The 17,571-nt window shown below is 36.6% G+C and overlaps 1 protein-coding gene across 2 annotated transcripts in view; it reads left to right on the top strand.

The window, feature by feature from the left end:
- The window catches only part of LOC129721243 (uncharacterized), a 92,136-nt gene extending 75,046 nt beyond the window's left edge, over nt 1–17,090 (top strand). For both annotated transcript variants that reach the window (XM_055673572.1, XM_055673571.1), the window contains 3 exons: nt 7,102–7,273; nt 14,549–14,610; nt 14,672–17,090. In XM_055673572.1, coding sequence (XP_055529547.1) covers nt 7,102–7,273; nt 14,549–14,610; nt 14,672–14,928 — 491 coding nt within the window. In that variant the 3' untranslated portion in view covers nt 14,929–17,090. The remainder of the gene's footprint in view (nt 1–7,101; nt 7,274–14,548; nt 14,611–14,671) is intronic.
- The last annotated feature ends 481 nt before the right edge of the window (nt 17,091–17,571 follow it).

The raw sequence follows: 17,571 nt of genomic DNA, 5'->3' as shown, positions 1-17,571 counted from the left end.
AAGCAAATCTGCAACAAGTTTGCGAGTTTTTTTCAAACAGTTTATAAAAATAGCGACGAAGTCAGGGACTTTGAGTATTTCTCGCACTTGCATGAACAAATAAATAACGTATCTATTAAGCAAATAACTGTTCAAGAAATCCTCGCAACACTAAAAGAACTGGACGCTTCAAAAGGTCCAGGTCCAGATGGAATTCCACCCTCACTCATGAAAAATCTTGCTCCTGCCTTCGTAAAACCCTTGTTTTGGCTTTTCAACTTATCCCTTACGTCCGGACAGTTTCCATCAGTCTGTAAAAAATCTTTTCTTATACCGATTTTCAAGTCAGGTAAGAGATCTGACATCAAAAATTATCGTGGCATCGCAATAATATCATGTATTCCTAAACTTTTTGAAGCTATCGTAAACCAAAAAATATTTATTCAGGTAAAGAATCGCATAACGTGTAACCAACATGGTTTTTACAAAGGGAGGTCTACGGCTACCAACTTACTTGAATTTGTTGATTTCTCTCTTGCGTCTATGGACAGAGGCAACTTCGTGGAAACTCTATACACGGATTTTAGTAAAGCTTTTGACAGAGTAGATATTTCCATGCTTATGTTCAAATTAAAAAAACTGGGATTTGAGTCAGGCCTACTTAAATGGATTGAATCTTATTTGACGAACAGGACACAAACGGTTAGGTTTAAGGGACACCTTTCTGTACCAGTAAAAGTGACATCTGGAGTTCCACAAGGCTCCCATTTAGGCCCTTTGCTCTCCATCTTATTTGTTAATGACGTTACCCTTGTGTTGAATCGTCTCAAAGTATTGATATATGCCGATGACATGAAACTGTACATGGAAATAAAACACAAATCAGACATCCAACAATTCCAACAAGAGGTTGACATTTTCTACATTTGGTGTAAAAAAAGTCTTCTTGATCTCAACGTAAAAAAATGTAATATTATATCCTACACAAGGAAAAGAAATCCTGAACATGCCAGTTGCACTCTTGCACATCAAGTTGTAGAAAGGTGTTATCAAATTAGAGATTCAGGAGTAATTATGGATTCTAAGTTAACATTCATTGATCACTACAATACGATCATCAATAGAGCCAACAGTATGCTAAGTTTTATAAAAAGGTTCAGTTATCATTTCGTAGACCCGTACACTATAAAAACTCTCTTTGTTACATATGTTAGATCTATCTTAGAATACTGTAGTGTTGTTTGGTCGCCTTATCAAGACGTCCATTCCAATAGAATCGAATCCGTACAAAAACAGTTTTTGTTATATGCACTAAGAAAACTAGGTTGGAATTCATTTCCTCTCCCTTGTTATGAATCGCGTTGCATGCTTATTAATATAGAAACGCTTGAAAAAAGAAGAGAAATTGCTTCGGTAACTCTTGTCAACGATATAGTTTCACAACGCATAAGTTCGGAAAATCTGCTTGGAAAACTCAACTTTTATGCTCCTACACGCTCATTAAGAACGCGAAAAATTTTCGTATTAAATTCTTATAGAACAGAATATGCCATGGCCGGGCCAGTTAATAGGATGATGAGTCTTTACAATGAATATTGTGAAGTTAATGATTTAACGATGTCACGAAATGCTCTTAGAAAAATATTGAACACTAGAATTACATAACTATATTTGTGATGTTAGCAATAGTTTTTAAGATGTAGTCTACTATGATTGACGAAATAAATAAATAAATAAATAAATATTTTCGGAAGCAGAATGAATGAAAGGCAAGAAATGAACTGCGCTAATCATTTTGAAACGATGACGATTTACGGTTTCGTTAGAAAGGCTGAAAACAACCACTCAACATTATACAGTCAGAATACGTACCTCGTAAAAAAACACGTAAAAAATCGCGAAATTTGGAAATCCGAGAAAAAAAAACGATTGTTTTGAAAATCTGCGTTAATTAAAAAAATCCGCGTAAAAACCGCGTTAATTAAAAAATCTGCGTTAAGGAAACCACCAAGAAAGGATTTAGAGAAAAACCGAGAAGCTCTACGACCAGTACAGTCAAACCTGTTTTTGTGCGAGGGATAGGGACCGCACAAAAGTAATCGCAATAAAAAAATCTTCTGGAACTTTACGTGCAGCTATAAAACAATGTTTCCACAATATTTTTTTCTAAAAACACTTTTTATGCGGTGGATAGGGACCGCATAGAAAACTACTCATTTGAAATTATCTCGAAACTTGATAATTCTGATTAAGAAAATACCTATGATAACATTCTTGAACATCTGATTGATAAACGTGACTTTTTTAAACACAATATTCTTTCCAACCGCTATCCTTCGTAGGCTAGCAATACGTGACTCTTCTTACGTGAACTGGCTCAAATAGTAATTGGCTGACACAATACTTATGTAATGCATTGAAATTCATTTCGAGGATCGGAAAAACTAATTTGCTGAGAATCTCGTCGGATATGGTCCTTTTTCATATACCGCACAAAAAAAATCGCACAAAAAACGTCGCACCAAAACAGGTCTAACTGTATTTAAAATTGTCCTCTTTTACGGTCATTCCGGATCCTTCGGAAGGCAGAGGTTTCTTTCAACTAAGTCTCCTATTTGATAAACACTTTAACGTTTTTGGTTCCAAACCGGCGGTAATTCGGAAATCCGCGTTTTTTTTTATTAATTACCACGTCTGGAAAAAAGTTGCTAACAGCACGTGTAACACAATTCATCTTTTACGTTGTTCTCTCCTTTCACGTTGTTCTCTCCTAACTCATTTGAGGCTCTGAAAAAATAATTCTTTCAAGGGGCACACAAGAATGGTGAGAAGGCTACAATCTTGCATTTTATCCCAGTTCGAGCTCTAGGGCAAAACCTGTGTTTGCCAGTGTAATGTCTATGCATTTGCAACTACTATAAAGCAATTCTCCAAAAAACGAGCTATGAATAAAGCTCATTTTTTTAAATCTAATTTTATTTTATGAAAACTACAAAAGGTTACCTAAACATTGAAAAACTGTCCAATCATGAAGTAATCAAGAAATAACCAATATTTTTGTTGAATTCTTTTTTTAAATATTTTTGAAGGTTTTTTTTTATTTATTTATTTATTTTTTCTTGAAGGACGAAAAAAAGTCGTAAAAAATAACAACACTACTCTTTTCGTTTTTGTGTCAAAAAAGCTGCCATCTGTATCCACATCAGCATCCACTGGAACTTGACAGTTATTGTGGTCCGGTAACCGGTGATCCGTTTCTGGTCTTCAGTTGAAATATATCCCAAAAGCAGCTTAAAAGTGACGGCATTTCAACAAATTTAACTTCAAAAGTGATGTTCAATGTATACATAGTATAGAGTAATACTTTCTCCATAATACTAAGTTTAGTTCAACTATTTATTTGCAAGATATATTGGAAACTACTAACTACTCCCAGATGGCCTCGAGGTACGATGCTGACCCAACAAGCCAGTCGTCGTAGGTTCGAGTCTCGGCTCGGGAGAGACTGTTAGTGTCAGTAGGATCGTAGCGCTAGCCCCGCAATTGTCCTGTACACCAAACAGTCGGCTGCGAAGTCTGTGTAAAAATAAACAGAAGGTCAAGTTCCGAATCGGAATGTAGCACCAAGGCTTTGCTTTGCTTTATATTGGAAACGAACGCAATTAAGGTTAAAATAAAAAAGTGTTGTTTGCTCAAACAACCAATTTTGCAAATGTTACAATTATGCCATCATAGGCAGTGCTGCTGCTAAGTAAGGACTGTCGTAGTCGCTGACCAGAACTAATATGACTAGTTTAGACAGAAACAAGCTCTTATATTGGCCAAACAGTACATACCCGATTTACTAAGTCTATAATTCTGTTGACTTTGCTTGGGAAAGTAAGCATTAAGCGACCAATCACAGGTCGAATTTTGCGTTTTAACAAGGCTTGACTATTTTCAATAGTACAATTTTCTGCATTTCTCCGGATGCATGAATTTGAAAGCGATTGCTGCAATTAAAAACTAATGATTTATTAGTATTTGAAATTTGACATATTTTTCTTTTGGCCGTTTTTACATTTACATTTTACATCCCGATGTAGCCAAACTTCCTAAGAGACGTACTTCTACGTCAAAAATAGTCGGGATGAAATTTGCTGGGTCAGCTAGTACAATAAAAAAATCCGTACACCTGATCTGATATAACGATTTTCTCAATCGAGGATTTATCAATTTTTTCAAATATTTTTAATTTATTATTCTTACTCTACTACTCTACACGAATTCATCTTACTCTGTATCGTAACGTGGCTGTTGGATAAACGATGTACGGATTTGGTGAGATATTAGTATATTTTATACATAGATTGTTCCATCAGGTAGACTTGAAATCAAAACTTGAGAAAATAGTTTTAATTATTGAATATTGAATAGGTTGTTTCTGGAATAAAATTAGCAAAATGATGCACATTCAATAATCAAACTTTCAATCAACTGTATCTATAGCTCATTAAATATTGGTCGAAGCTTGATAATCTCTTCTTAACTATTAAATACAATGTTTGTTATGTTTACAATTACCTGCGTTGTTATAGAGACGTTTTTGACATACGCTATGTCTACTAAAAAAGGTCACTTTTTTGTGTTGGCGGTAATTATAAAAAAACAGTTAATAAATACCTTCAATCGATTCGGCCACCACTTTGTAATTGTTGGTCAAATATCTTACTGGTACAGACTGTCATTATAGTTGATGGTGCAATGATCCTCAAAAGGAGCACTCGATAACAGGTTCTACAACACTATTGGCTCCAATTGTCGCAGCCCTTAATGACATCAAACGCCTCGCCCTTCATCAAAGCTTTCAAACTGCTGGATTATTTATTTCTCACATGCACCTGTGTGGCCACCCGTAATAGCTTATGCGAGTTACCGGTGATGCAGTTAGCCGGCCGGCTAACAAACATACAAAATCCTTTATTCATCGCAGTGGGACAGCTTGATATTTGCAGAAATGAAGTATGCTGTTACTTTAGCGCATAACACTGCTGGTGATGTTTCCATACAAAAATGCTATTTCATGCTTCGAATTAGATCTTACTTTGTCGCGCTTATATGGTAAGTATTGAATCAGTATCAGTGATACTGCTAAATTCCTATCATGTGATTGTTATCATTATCCAAATGTACACATATTTTTCTAAGATTTTTATTGACGGTTTCAACGCTCTTGACGCCCCACAGGAATGTCATGCAATACTGATAAGATAAGCAAAATTGGTCAGTTCCTATACAAATCGCGGAAAATTTTTTTAGCTTGAGTCAGGTTTCAGCTAAAAGAATTAATAGAAGATTACTCTACGCCTAGCCCTCAAATGGCCAGTTGACAGACATTTTCATTGCATTGCTTCAGAATGACATAAATTGTGTACCCATGAACCTGAGATAATTGGCAGTATCGCTAAAACGGAAGTTGCCGTTCATTACCTACATCATCATCCACATATGCGTTGTGGGAGGCGTGGTTCGTGCTACCACTTGCCACAGTTTCCGGCCCGTTACACGTGATTAACATATCCAGTTACCTACATCTAACCTGGCAATGCGTGGAGAGATTGTATGTGATACGGCACGTAGGCGTGATTCCTATTATGCGTGATCTGATATTGCTACACTATTACTGATGGTGATAATCAACAGCACCAAGGAGGACGTGCCTTCAAATAATCCCTAGGGGCGACAGATAATCAAGGCGCTTATCTGTGAGTGAGAAGTTTTGAATTCCGAAATTGCACTCCCTACCGATAAAACGTTACGTGTAGGGTTTATCAGTATTATGCATTTTATTTTTCTGTTATGCCTAACCGCCGTCGTGCCTATAAGGGCAAAGATTGTATCCTTCAACGATTATCAAACCAGGATTACACGGATGATGAAGCTACAAACACGTTCAATAAAAATTTTTCAAATTATTCTGAATTGTTTTTCATCATGATTTTGAGTATAACATTGATAATGAAAATCTTGCAATGTTCAGCTCATTGTGAAATATCAGTTTAAACCGTTCGCCTGGTAATACCGAACTAAAAATCTTTGATTACACACTTTGATAACACATTCATTAGAGTTTTCTTAAACCGGTAACAGGTCCAACCAAAACAATTTGAAATCAATAATGCTAATGAAATGGCCCATCTGCTGATGTACTATTTCCGCTGGCATTGGTTCTATATACCTAGATGCATTCCCAGACAAGCCAATATACATCAACGGTCGTTACTCCATCTCGTGTCACGATAAAAATCTCAAGCGATTTACCCACTTAAGTGCGCGCCCTTTGGTCAGAACGGAAAATGCTGCCTATTTTTCATAATAACAACTGACTGGCTGACTAGCTGTTGTTGGTTCCGAACCACTGCTGACTATGTTTTAGTAATAGCTAAGCAGGAGGTTTTCTAAACGATGAAATTCCAATAACCCTCAGAATTATGTAAGAGTTCATAGTTTTACTTTGCACTTCTTTTCACTTCTGCCGTAATTATAATCACCATTGGCATCGTCATCGTCATCAATGTGATTACAACCGTCATTGGTCACCTTGTTCGACAGCACTCTCACATTTCGAAAACAAACTCATGAAACTTTTATTATTTCCACACGTCACGAAACTCACGTGTTTGTGTTTCTATACATAGTGTAACTCCCGGCTTCGGCATTTGGTATTCTGGGTAACACGAGTATACTTCTGTTAGTTTTGAAGTTTTCAGTTTTTAAGTATGAATTTTGTTATTGTTTTTTAATTCAAATGGTTTCTAACGAGTTTTAAAAAATTGCAAAGCAAACATATATCTAACATAACACGTATCGAATAGACGTTGTTAATTGCTTGCTTTGCTGATACCTTTCTATTGCAACACTTATTACCTACTTTTTACAGAAATGATTTCCCTCCCTGCTATTTTATAGGATTACAGTATAGTTTATGGAACCGCTGTTGGAAATTCATTGAATTACCCTGAGTCCGTTGTTTCTAGAGAATAAATTAAAAGTTTTCCAAACAACTATAAACGCAATATAGAATGTACCACTGGAGAGGAGAGCATTAAATAATCTCCATTTTTTCTAATTTTATCGTTGCAGATGCTTGTTCGAGTCGGACAACGCCTAAACCTCGTCCACCTAGTCCGACCCCTCGACCAAATATTACATTCCATACCTACAAGTGCCCGCCGGCGTACGCGGCCTGGTACTGTCTCAACGAAGCTACCTGCTTCACTGTTAAAATTGGTGATTCATTGTTGTATAATTGCGAGTAAGTATAATCGATTCTATTCGCCTCCACTTCTAATATGCTAAGAATAAATGACAACTGCGTTGACATATCTACTATATAAAAATGGAATTCCGTAACGCTTGATCCTATTGATATTATTCACATAGTCTCTGAGGTGTACATTAACCATCATCATTTTGAATCGTTCTGAATCAAAAACAATTAGCGGTGACATGTAGGTTTTTTAACATGAAAATGTTCGCTGATGTTCAGGAAAGACATTCGAGAAAAAATAATAGGTATCTTATTACTAAAACTTGAGATATTATTCACAAAACTACGTAAAACATGCAAAATTATGACTTTCTGTGCTAAATTTGCCTCTAAATCAAAATTCAAAGAGATGACATATGATTCTTTTTTCTCTAAAATGTTTGTTAATGTTCAGGAAAGACATTTGAGGAAAAATAACTAGTACCTGATCACTAAAACTTGAGATATTATTCACAAAACTACGTAACACATGCAAAATTATGACTTTTTATACTTAATTCGTCTCCAAATCAAAATTCAAAGCGATGACATGTGATTCTTTTTTCATTAAAATGTTCGTTGATGTTTAAGAAAGACATTTGAGAAAAAATAATAGGTATCTAATTACTAAAACTTGAGATATTATTCACGAAGCTTCGTAAAACATACAAAATTATGACTTTCTGTGCTAAATTTGCCTCTAAATCGAAATTTGAAGCGATGACATATGATTCTTTTTTTAATAAAATGTTGGTTAATGTTCAGGAAACAACATTTGAGGAAAAATAATTGGTATTCGATCACTAAAACTTGAGATATTATGTTGATGTTTAAGAAAGACATTTGAGAAAAAATAACAGGTATCTGATTACTAAACCTCGAGATATTATTCACAAAACTATGTGAAACATGTAAAATAATGACTTTTATGCTGAATTTGCTACTAAATCAAAACTCGGAGCAGTGATCTGTGATTTTTACTATAATAAAATGTTCGTTGTGTTTAGGAAAGATATTTGAGGGAATAATAATAGGTATCTGATTATTTGAAATTTAAATATTTTCCACAAAACCACATGAAAAATGCAAAACCATAATTTTTTAGGCTCAGGCTGTCTCTAAATCAGAATTCGAAGCGATGACACGTGATTTTTTTCAATAAAATGCTCGTTGATATTCAGAAATGACATTCGAGATGAAAAAAATAGTTATCTGATAACTGAAAATAGAGATATTATTCACAAAACTAAGTAAAACATGCAATATCGTTGATATTTTGGCTCAATTTGTCTCTTAATCTTAATTCAAAGCTATGATATATGATTTTTTCCATTAAAATGGTTGTTTATGTTCGGGAAAGACTTTTGAGTAAAAATAACAGATTTTTGATTACTGAAAATTGAGTTATTATTCACAACACTACGTTAAACAAGCAATATCATGAATATTTGAACTCAATTTGCCTATAAATCGAAATTCAAAGCTGTACACTAAAGTCGCTTTCTACGCGGGGGATACGTGCCGCGTAGAAAAAAACCGCCTAAATTCCGGAATCCGCAAAAAACCGCGTAAATTCCAGAATCCGCGTAAAAAAAAACTGCGGTAATTCTGCAACCCGAGTGAAGAAAAACCGAAAACAGCGCAAAAAAAATATACCGCGTAAACTCGGGAATCCGCGTAAAAAACCGCGTAAATTCCGGAATCCGCGTAAAAAAAACCGCGTGAGTTCCGGAATCCGCGTAAAAAAACCACGTGAATTCCGGAATCTGCGTAAAAAAGCCACGTAAAAAAACTCGCGTAAAAAGCGACTTTAATGTAATTGTTCTTCATTGAAATGTTTGTTAATGTTGATAGGAATCTTATTGCTGAAAGTTGATGATGAATGATTTTCTGCATACAGAAAAACACATTAAAATACTCTTTTTAAAATTTATATATATTTTACATATAATAGGACATGCAAAATTTTGACTTTTTGAGCATGAGCTCAATTCGCCGGTAATTTTTTTTTTCAATAAAAGGTTCGTTTCAATAAAATGTTGTTTTAATTTGGTGCGAGTCGAGCAGAAAAAAATCACATTTGTGATGTTTTCGGAGTTTTGTGAATAGTAACACATTACGGTATTCGAATAACTTTTTTACTTTTACCTAACCTAGATCTTGGGACATTTGGCTGGAGGAAAGGCCGCTTTCATTGGTTTAATCTTTTTTTTTTAATTTCTGCATAGTTATGTGGATAAAAACGTTAACTTCTTCTCAGACGTGTTCCTTGGACACCAACAAACATTTTCGTTATAAAAATTCACATGTTAACTCTTTAGATATGATTATAGAGGAGAACTAAGCATGAATGGTCACGCAAAATTCTTCTTACTTTGATTTCTTTCTTCTAAAAGTTACATAAAAAGAGGTTTTACTGTAAACGATTGACGAATATCCGGTTATCACCCGAGTGTGGTGTATTCGGAACTGGGATGACCCCACATAACATTTTCCAAAATAACGACTTCTGGTTTCAGGAAAATAATCTAAAGTGGTATTTGGCCAATACTTCCGAAACTTTCAAACTCCATACGTCATTTTGAAATCCGAAATGGCGACTTCCAGTTTCTGTAAAACATCCTCAAATCACAAAATGCAATCCAATATGGGTATTTCCGTTTTGTGCGTTCTTAGAATGTTAAAGTACTTAAAGTGATGTTGGACGTATAAGATGTGAAATATTTTTGAAGTGAATTGCGCTAATAATGCAATGAATTATAGAAAATGATTCCTAATTTTGAAACTTTTGATCCCGAGCATCGCCGGGAACGTTCAACTAGTCGTATATATTTGTTATAACTGATGTCTTGACAGAAAATGATACAATGAAACGAAATCATTTTTTGCTCTTTGAGATTTATGATTTTATAAAGGAACGGTAAAGTTACATCCAATAGCATTATCAACTCCACCTAGAACATATAATTTCAAAGTAAACTTTTAACGTGGGACCACGTCTTTGATTCCTATATTGATGTTGATTCCTATACTGATCCCAGTGGATGCATTCTGTAAAATTGGGAATGAAACTGAAAAATGTTCTGTCAGATTTCAAACGGTAATGACAGCATAACCACACGATGGATAATAATAACCAATATGTTGTTGAAAAGGTAAAATGTTGGACAACTTGTAATACGCTAGTTATCATTATTATTTCATTGCTAACCGTTTCAAGTTTCAAGGATTAATTTTCGCGAACAGTGAACAATCACATGCGAGCATTCCTAGCACAGACGAGATGGATAGACACCAACCAGTCCCTTGATATTTTCTGTATCAGTATCAAAAAAAAAGACAAAGTCTTCCCGTCCCAACAGGTCGATCTATGTTCGCTTCCATATACTTAAACTAATTTGATGTCTCGAAGGTAAAGGTTTTTCGAAAAGTTTGAAACAACCCTTTCCCTTGGACAACTTCTTAACTTGCCCAATAAAAACTTATATTTTAAATAAAAACATGCTGTTAAACCAAAGTACCGTATAGTATATCGCGTAATTTTTCTTTATTCGAGGTAATGACATTTGAAACCATTGTTTGATGTTCATTTAATTGCAAACATACTTATATCTGTTTCAAATTTCAAATTAGAAGCACATATTGCAATAGATATGGAAGCACTGATCGTAAGCGAATTTTTGTATCTTTTAGGTCTCATGAAGCAAATGACAACATGTATCACGCCCTTGACAATTTAATATGAACGTATAAATGCGCATCTTACACACTTAGGGACCATCCATTAATGATGTCACGCGTTTAGGGAGCGGAAAGGGGGTTTCGATTATTGTGACATTTTGTGACAAATCAAGCTCATATATCAATCAATTTTTTCCATAATATCGAGGTTCAACCGATCAGAATTTTTTGATTTATTATTGTTATCATTGTTTGAGATACACTATTGAAAAATTGGTAAATAACATCGATTGTCTAAATCATACCGAGCATCCAATCACAGCCGACACTAACGGATACAACCAATCTGACTTTGTAAACGATTTGTTGTTGTTTTACTCGCCGGGGAGGGGGATAAAAACATGACGGGGGGGGGGGGGTCAAGGATGTTGTGACAAGGTGGGGGGAGAAGTTAATTTTTTCCCAAATTTCGCGTGACATCATGGATGGTCCCTTAAAGAAATGACAACTTATACATTTTGTAAATGTGTTTTTCTCATTTTGCTTTTTTGTGACATGTGATGTTTAAAAAAATTACATTTAAAATTACATGGGTATGAAAGAAGCTCCCGTTGACATATCTAAGGCCACCGAAACATATCCGATTGCAGCAATCGGAGACCATTTCTAGTATCCGTGGAATTTATCAACCATGAGCGAGATGTTATTTTCTTTTCTTTTGCTTATTTTTCTTGGGACGCACTCCCGATTCGTAATTTGACATAGTGTTTATTAAATACAAACTTTGCAGTCAATTGTGTTAACGTACAATTGCGGGGCTAGCGCTACGATCCTACTGGCACTAACAGGTTCTCTCGAGCCGGGATTCCAACTTACAACGACTGACTTGTTCGGTCACTATCGAATCTCTAAAGTCTTGACCTACTGACAGGCACTTTAGTGCAGGTCACTTTAATAGGAGAGGGGAGTTGCTGTGACGTGACGTACTTCTCCTGGAGGGAAGGGAGGTCGTCAATGTGTTACAAAATGTGGCAAGGAGGAGTAAAATAGCGTAATTCATTGGTCATTACACATCAACCAGGAATTGCATGATTATTCCGGTATTCCGGATTCGTCCGAAATGCAACTGCAGGTACAATTAATCTGAGCTCCATTTGTCTTCCTAATTCAAGTTTCCGATGGCTTACAGGGTATTCAATAAGTTCGAGTACAACCTTTTACATTGTGTAGGTGCGCACCATGTGTATTCGGTGTATTGGTATTGGTGTCAGCTTAAGCCTCATATATAGGCTAACCGACGCGCATGGTATCGAGTTGCTGACGTTTGTTGTTTGTTTACCGCGCACCCCACCCATCCCACCTAAACATCCCGCGGTTCCAGAGCGCCGCGTCGGAGATGGTTTGGAGCGCCGAATCCAGGCGTGGGCATTTCTCACTGACGTTTATCGAGAAGAAACGAGAAAATCAACGCCGCGTGCTATAAGGCCGATGTTCTGGAGAATTATGTGGCCCCGACACTTCGGGACAGGAAGGGTCATTACGTGCTTCATCGGTCCACACGGCGAATATCGTCCAAGCGTGGTATCGGGATAATTTTACTCAATTTTTCAATAAGACTGTGTGGCCTCCCAGGTCCCTGGATCTTAATCCCTTGTACTTTTATGCATAGTCGTAGATGCTGACAAAGCAGCCCGAAGACATATATTTAAACTAATGTGAAAAGTTCATTTTCAAGGTTGTGGACCAGAGGCATGCTGCGTGCGATTTTTCTTGAAAATTGAGACGCTCAACATTCAGCACAAAGAGGGTATGCTCCCAGCTAATATGTCGTGAAGGTTCTCAATCAACACTGCTTCAATAACAATTGATTCAGGAAAGAATATCTTGTATTTTCATTTTTAACACATTATTAATGTGTGTTAGAACTTTTTGAGCATCTTGTAGATGACAAGTTACGTCTAGCAATCCAATTCTAGCGACACGTCATATGTTCTATTTATTTCGTTTTATCGTACAATCTAGCAGGCAACTGCGATCCTCCTCTGAGATTTACTTTCAGCTCCACGATCAGCTTCCTTCGTTCTCCTCTCATACTTTCCCTTGCTCATGCTGCCCTCTTTCCGGCTCAAACATGATACAGTAGTGCTTAGGTGTATGTTCGTCTACCCATTGCGCTAAAATTCCTCCAAGATGTTAGTAATGTTTTTCAGAGTTAGGTATATTTGTTACAGTTCCTTGCCCTCTTTTCTATGGTCTGTCAATATTTAGTGGTATATTGTCGATTTTATGCGTAAAATAGGTTGGCTTCCTGTCTGCATTAGCTGATTGTCAAGATCTTGTATACAAAATAGTTACCAGAGCAGTGGAAGGAGAGAGTAATATGTCCAATATGCAACAAGGGCGACAAGTTGGAATGTGAGAACTACCGAGCAGTTACGATGCTCAACGCAACCTACAAAAGATCATCTTTCGTCGTCTCTCGTCGCTGGCACGAAGGTTTGTGGGAAGTTAACAAGCCGGTTTTGAGGAGGGGCGATCGGCAATAGACCAAATAATTACGCTGCGGCAGATCCTCCAAAACTGTCGCGAATATCAACACCTATTCATCTATTCATCAATTGTAAGGCCGCTGACGACCGTGACCGTGTAAAGCTATCGAAAGTTATGGAAAAAATTGCTTGCTTTCGAAACTAACAAGACTGATTAAGGCCCGTTTGAATCACGCAAGAGACTGCGACAAGGTACTTGAAGGTGTTACGAAACGTGTGGCCTTTAACATGCGGGGCACGATCTCCAATCAGTCCGACCAGTTCATCTGGTTCGCTGACGACGTGAACCATGTCGGAAGTATGTGATAGCAGGGGGAACCCAGCGCGATAGGACTCGCTTAGGCAGTAGCGTAGTGATTGACGAAAATGAGTTTGAGGTCACCCCCGTACCAAGGGAACATCCATAAATGACGTAGCTTTTTTTAGGTTTTCTTGAGCACCGTTTTTAAACGACATGTTCGGCGGCCATTTAACGACATATTTGGGGACCATCTTCGGCGGGGTATGTGAGGATGGCGTGTGTAGGCGAAGAGTGAACCACGAGCTGGTCAACTCTGGAGCGAGCCCAATACCCAGAAAGTCGCTAAAGCTGGAAGGGTACAATGGGCGGCACTTGTTGTAAAAATGTCGGACAACAATCCCGCAAAAATGGTGTTCGTCTCGAATCCGGCCGGTACCGTAAAATACGTTGAGGTACGCCACCTAAGTAGTTTCTTTGGTAATCTTCATTTTCGATCCCTCTCCATGCAGTTTGACACTTTTAACAGCTGTTTCAATGTTATTGCTCAGCACGTCTTTTTTCAACTGTGCATTTTTAAAAGATTTTTTAAATTTTCGGGGATATTTGACAAATTTTAACATCAAATTACAATAATTAAAGTATGGTCTGAACCGAACCGATCCCACTTCGGTAGATTTCTATTTTGATAGCCTTCTCGAAAAGCTCAGCACGCAAAAGTTTGTTTTATCGAACTTAAATCTGTTATTCAAATGTTGTTCGCATCGTATGCCAACCGTTGATAAGATAATAACCATGTTCTTTTTTTTTCAGGTGTGCTGATGGTTATATGGGTCCTAGGTGTGAATACAAAGATCTCGATGGATCTTATCTGCGTAAGTGTACTTTCGTATTACTCTCATTGCAAATCGTTCTAATTGAACCTTTCATCAACAGCAACTCGGCCTCGTGTGATGCTGGAGACTGCAAGCATAGCGAGTGGTGCCATTGTCGCTGTGGTTCTGGCAACGATAGTTTGCTGCTACATTTGTGTACGTAAGCACCAGCAGAAGAAAAAAAGACTGGAAAGTGCGAACGGTGGTGTCGACACGGTAGACGGCGTACTGCGGACGGTGCGGAGTGATCAACCCAAACGACCTTTCGGACCGCATCATCTGCGTACGATTCCGATGAGCGAAACGCTTAATCGATAAATGCCAGCCATTAGTAAATAGCATATTCAAAAGACAACTGAATGCCTTTTAGCAAGAAGCAGAACACCTCAGTAGGAGCGTTGCAGCAAAAGTTCCGTTCGAAAATTTGGGGATAGCAGAACCAGTAACAATGGTGTTCCGGTGAATAACTCAATGCTGCCATGAATTCTTACAAACTTCTAATATATTGGAGCTACACCAAGAGATAATGGATGAAATAACCAATTCCTTCCGGAATGACAGTCGACGATAGATGTCCTTCAGCAGCAATCACTGTCGCATCCGGATTTTTACATCGCGGAAATGTTCTAGATCGAGCGCTGGTGCCGGTAAGCGAAGCGTCTGGTTTGTAGAGACACAAACAGTTACTTTTATACATGTGCATTGTATTACTGATATTAACAACAGGTGCCTCTATAGTAATAGTTGATTTGTGATTCCAAGAATGTAACGAAACAAGTGGAAGATAACTGACATTAAGTTTGTTTCAGACAGTTTTAGGTGTAACATTGCTAAATGATGAAAAATACCGCTTCACGAAACGACATCCTATTCGTGAGTTGAACAGTGATATGCCGTCCTCAGTTACTAGTTTTCCGGCCAAAACAAAATAGAAAACCACTCCGTGATACCTTCTTTTGTATTTAATGAGATAGTAGGTTAAAATTTTGATCATTTTTAGAAGAACATGTCTCCGGTTTTATTTTATGGTAACTGGGACGGTTGTATAGAATTTTAGCTAGATTCGGCACTCGAAATTCTTACGAAGAAATAAACTAGCCGTCACTAATCTTGCCAATTAAAAAGAAAAGAGTATCGCTACAAATTTTAACACATTACTTAACGTGCCATCTTCTAATTTCGGTTCGTTTCGCAACTGTGTCCAGCACAGTACTTGCTGAATGAAGCAAAAGCATAAAAAAGTTGCCCTCGCATGGACATCTAGCGTTCAATAACCACAATTATGACATTTCTGTTGAGGGAACAAGATAAGCATTTGAAAACGTTTCACAACGTTGCAGAAAAAATTATGAAACAAAACTCATTTTATTGTAGAAAACAGTGTGACACTGACAGTTTTTTCGTATTGAAAATCAGCCAGACCAAGTCGAAACAAAACAACTAATTTATTTGTACAGATATGCCAAAATAACAAAGATTGTAATAATCTTTACACTATTTTAATTGTTACAACATCCTGTCCAGATTAGCCGCAGCTCTAGAGCTTACCTACTTCATTTATTTAATTATTTATTTTAGTTATTCCAATGAATTGACATGTTAAAAATTGAGTTACTGCATTAAATAAGACAAAATGAAAGATGAGTTTGTTTGGAACGACTAGTGAAACGAAAAACGTGATAACCTAGAAATCATTATGTTGGATGATTCACACTCATATTCCCTATTGTGAGGCAAATGAAGTAGATTCGGAAATCAGCTGATTCATAAAGAACATGAAACATTATCGGTACGGTTTCTACTGCGGGAAAAACCGAGTAATAAAAACACGCATTACACATCCAAGAGAAGGAAACACAGAACTAATTAATTTTTATACATCTTCATAAACTTAACGAAATCACCACTGTAAGGAGAAGAAATCCTTACAAGTAACAAGGTAACATGTAAATATGATTTTTTCCGGAACCAGCCGTAACAGAAGACATTTCATCTTGGTACGTGTTGTTTAATTTAAGTTTAGGCAGATATTTTAATTATTAGGTAGATAGATACTTTTATTTAATTACTTATTTCCAATAAGTTCCGTTTCCATCGAGGCAAAAGGTAATATTTTGCTTGTTGCAAAACGACACAGAAGTTGTGAATATCAGCTGCTTTCTTTTTTACATCACTTACGGTGTCCTATAATGACAGTATTCGTTAGGCTATGTTCGAACTAGGGTTGGCCATTTTTTGATAAATTGGAAATGTTCAGCAGTTTTGTCGTGTACATCCACATTCCTATTGCGGAGATGATATTGGAAACCCCGTGTACCGGAAATACACAGAAGGCAGCATAATGATTCTTACCAAACTGATTGCACTTGTATTATATTTATTTGTAAAAAAAGAGATCATATTATCTTTATGTATATTTTTGAGCTTTAAATAAAATTAATCAACATTTTTGTTGGTCATTAATCATTAATTATAATTGAGATAGATTTTTCACAGTGCTAACTAAACATATATCCGAACTGTTCTTGCAATTGGGGATAACGACTACAGCTGAATTATACTTAAGCATTCCCTTCATTCCTTATTCATTATAGATAGTAATGTTCACGGCCAGCCTAAATCTTATACCATGCCATATTTCTTATATAGAATTTATAACCAATAACTCATATTTCATTGTGATGGAGCATAAAGTAAAAAGGATATGAATCGGTACGTTTGATAGCTGATCTTGATTGCTGCATTAATTTTACTTATCCCATAATATTTTAATATAATACTTTAATAAACTTACCTTTCATTGTCCTATTTACCCACTAAGGTCCATTCTTTGTGTGCAAAGCATTAAAGTACCGTTGCATCCCGGCATCCATAGCTTTCTGCTTTCATCAGACAGTTAGAAGCGTGGCTCTTATTTTTAAACGATCAGCAAACCTTGAAAGACACAGTAGAATTATAAAA

The sequence above is a fragment of the Wyeomyia smithii genome, chromosome 2 (assembly GCF_029784165.1).
Source record: "Wyeomyia smithii strain HCP4-BCI-WySm-NY-G18 chromosome 2, ASM2978416v1, whole genome shotgun sequence".
NCBI classification, from domain to species: domain Eukaryota; kingdom Metazoa; phylum Arthropoda; class Insecta; order Diptera; family Culicidae; genus Wyeomyia; species Wyeomyia smithii.
The sequence above is the reverse complement of the archived record's forward strand: the minus strand, read 5'-3'. Positions and strand labels throughout refer to the sequence as shown.